This window comes from Ceratina calcarata, unplaced genomic scaffold (genome assembly GCF_001652005.2).
Source record: "Ceratina calcarata isolate Rehan_Ccalc_2016 unplaced genomic scaffold, ASM165200v1 scaffold253.2, whole genome shotgun sequence".
In the NCBI taxonomy this organism is placed as follows: domain Eukaryota; kingdom Metazoa; phylum Arthropoda; class Insecta; order Hymenoptera; family Apidae; genus Ceratina; species Ceratina calcarata.
Window position 1 is genome coordinate 196,017 of NW_017147346.1, and position 2,068 is coordinate 198,084.

A 2,068-nucleotide genomic window follows, 5' to 3' on the forward strand; every position below is an offset into this window, starting at 1 on the left:
CAATGTTTTATTAATATAATACTTAATAATTATTAAAATTTCGATGTTCTGTCGTTGTTTCTATTTAAGGATTCATACAACCTTAATGGAATTTATAATATAATGGGCTCGTGAATTAAAAAATGTACTCACCAATTTTAACCAGAGATTCGTGATGAGCAATTGGTTCTTCTCGTCCTAAAACAGATAAAATAATAATTATAATAAATATCGTTAAAAGGTGAATAGACAACGGAATAAAATAGTATCTATTCTAGCATGATTTAACTATTTCGCATGCGTCCAGTTGATCATCGAACACTTCTGACCTGAATCCAAAGCAATTAAAAATTTGGAGAACTCAGTTGGGAAAGAGCTACTTTCGGACGTGTTATGAGACTCTCACAAATGACTCATCTACGAATGTGGATCATCTCCACTCGTTAGGTTATTTATCGATCTCGCTTGAGATTACTAACTGGGTCGAGGTAATTAATAAAATGCAATAAGCTGGCTAACCAAGCTTTTGCTTTATAACGGGGGTGGGAAAGAAAATTGTGGACAGTCATTAATAACTGCGGCAAGTAGTCCTAATTACCATGTAATCATTTAACGAATCTCGCTGCAATTTGTGACGCGAATTTCGCTGACATTTTTAAACGATCATCCGCACCTAATTACTCCAAATTAAAATCCAGCATGCATTGCCATTATACATATAATTCTCTCCTTTTTACGTTTCACGTTTTATGAGAGTGAAAATAATTGGTTATTTTAATAATATTAATAGAATTATTTGATTCATTTCACGAATGATTTGATTTGAACAAATGTTGTCTATTAAGGCAGATCGTGGAACGGGTGAACAAAACTTAAGAGGGTTTAGCTCTCGGTTTACCGCTAGCCCGATGTCTCCGACAGTGTAAGGTCGGATTTAAAGGGAACTCGATCCTGTTCCCTACTAAATGACAGAATTAGTGATGTTAGTTTAAGGTTCCATTAATTTAATGATAAGTACTACAATTTCCAATATTGAATTTCGAGAGGCGTTTCGCCGGCGATGATTAAGATTCTGCTTGTAATTCAAAACTTTTGGTTAACATTAGCCGTTCCCCTGGCTTCCAATAACACTAAGTGCTCAAGCTGCGGTTGATCCAGCTTAAGAGAATGACGCGTGACGGTGGAACTCCGTCGAGCGTCGCGAGCACATCAAACTGGCACCGTCACCGGAACTTGTCAACTTTGTTCGACGCGAGTTGGTCAATCACGTACTTGTCGATTAAACGTAATTTACATTTCGAGGGAAACGTATAAATTTTCTGTGCGTAAGCAATAATTTCCAAGGCAGGGAGGTTTCACGTTACGCACAGCTGAAATTATCGAACCACGCAATTAATTTTAACGCACTGGGAACAATTCACGGCTCGCTGCAAGGACGTGATAAATGTCGATATTAATCACCAATTTGTCACCGGTTTGCAAGCTTCACTAATATTTGCCGGCTCATTATTACAAACGACCGTTGACATTTGAGTCCCGCTGGTAAGAGATACAATTTATTTCAATAAGGCGATTTTCACCTACGTTATCATTTAAACTAACAGCGACGCTTCGTCTTGGTTTTGAACGTCAAGCGTTGACGGTCGACCGGATCTGTTCTCAAGGAAGGTTCGGTTCCAGGTTTATCCCTTCGCTCGTTCGGTCACGAGATAAACAGTTTTTCGATAATTGGATCTTATCGTTCGCGCTCACCCCTTTCGGCAAGCATCCCCTGAAAACCATTCGAAATCTCCGCTCTAAATTCGTTGCGGTTCTTCCTCTGATACTCGCCGTATAATTCACGGTCTCCTTAGAACTCCCCTCGCATTCATGCCTTCGATTTTACGCGAGGCAAAGACTTCTTAACCTTCTTTATTTTAGCTGTAGCTGTAATAGCGATAGTGAGTTTAACAATAGAACTACCGGCGATTGAGGTATAAAAATTGACGTTGACCGGTAATAACTTGGTTTTCAAATTAATAAGTCATAAGAAAAGGCATAGCAAGTTTTACGTTTTTACGACTAAAAATTGAATAATAAACTAATAAAC

At 38.2% G+C, this 2,068-nt stretch overlaps 1 protein-coding gene across 2 annotated transcripts in view; it reads right to left on the reverse strand.

Moving 5' to 3' along the window:
- Positions 1-2,068, reverse strand: part of nAChRa7 (nicotinic acetylcholine receptor alpha7 subunit) — a 213,064-nt gene that overhangs the window by 65,872 nt on the left and 145,124 nt on the right. For both annotated transcript variants that reach the window (XM_018021446.2, XM_018021447.2), the window contains exon 3: positions 133-177. In XM_018021446.2, coding sequence (XP_017876935.1) covers positions 133-177 — 45 coding nt within the window. The remainder of the gene's footprint in view (positions 1-132; positions 178-2,068) is intronic.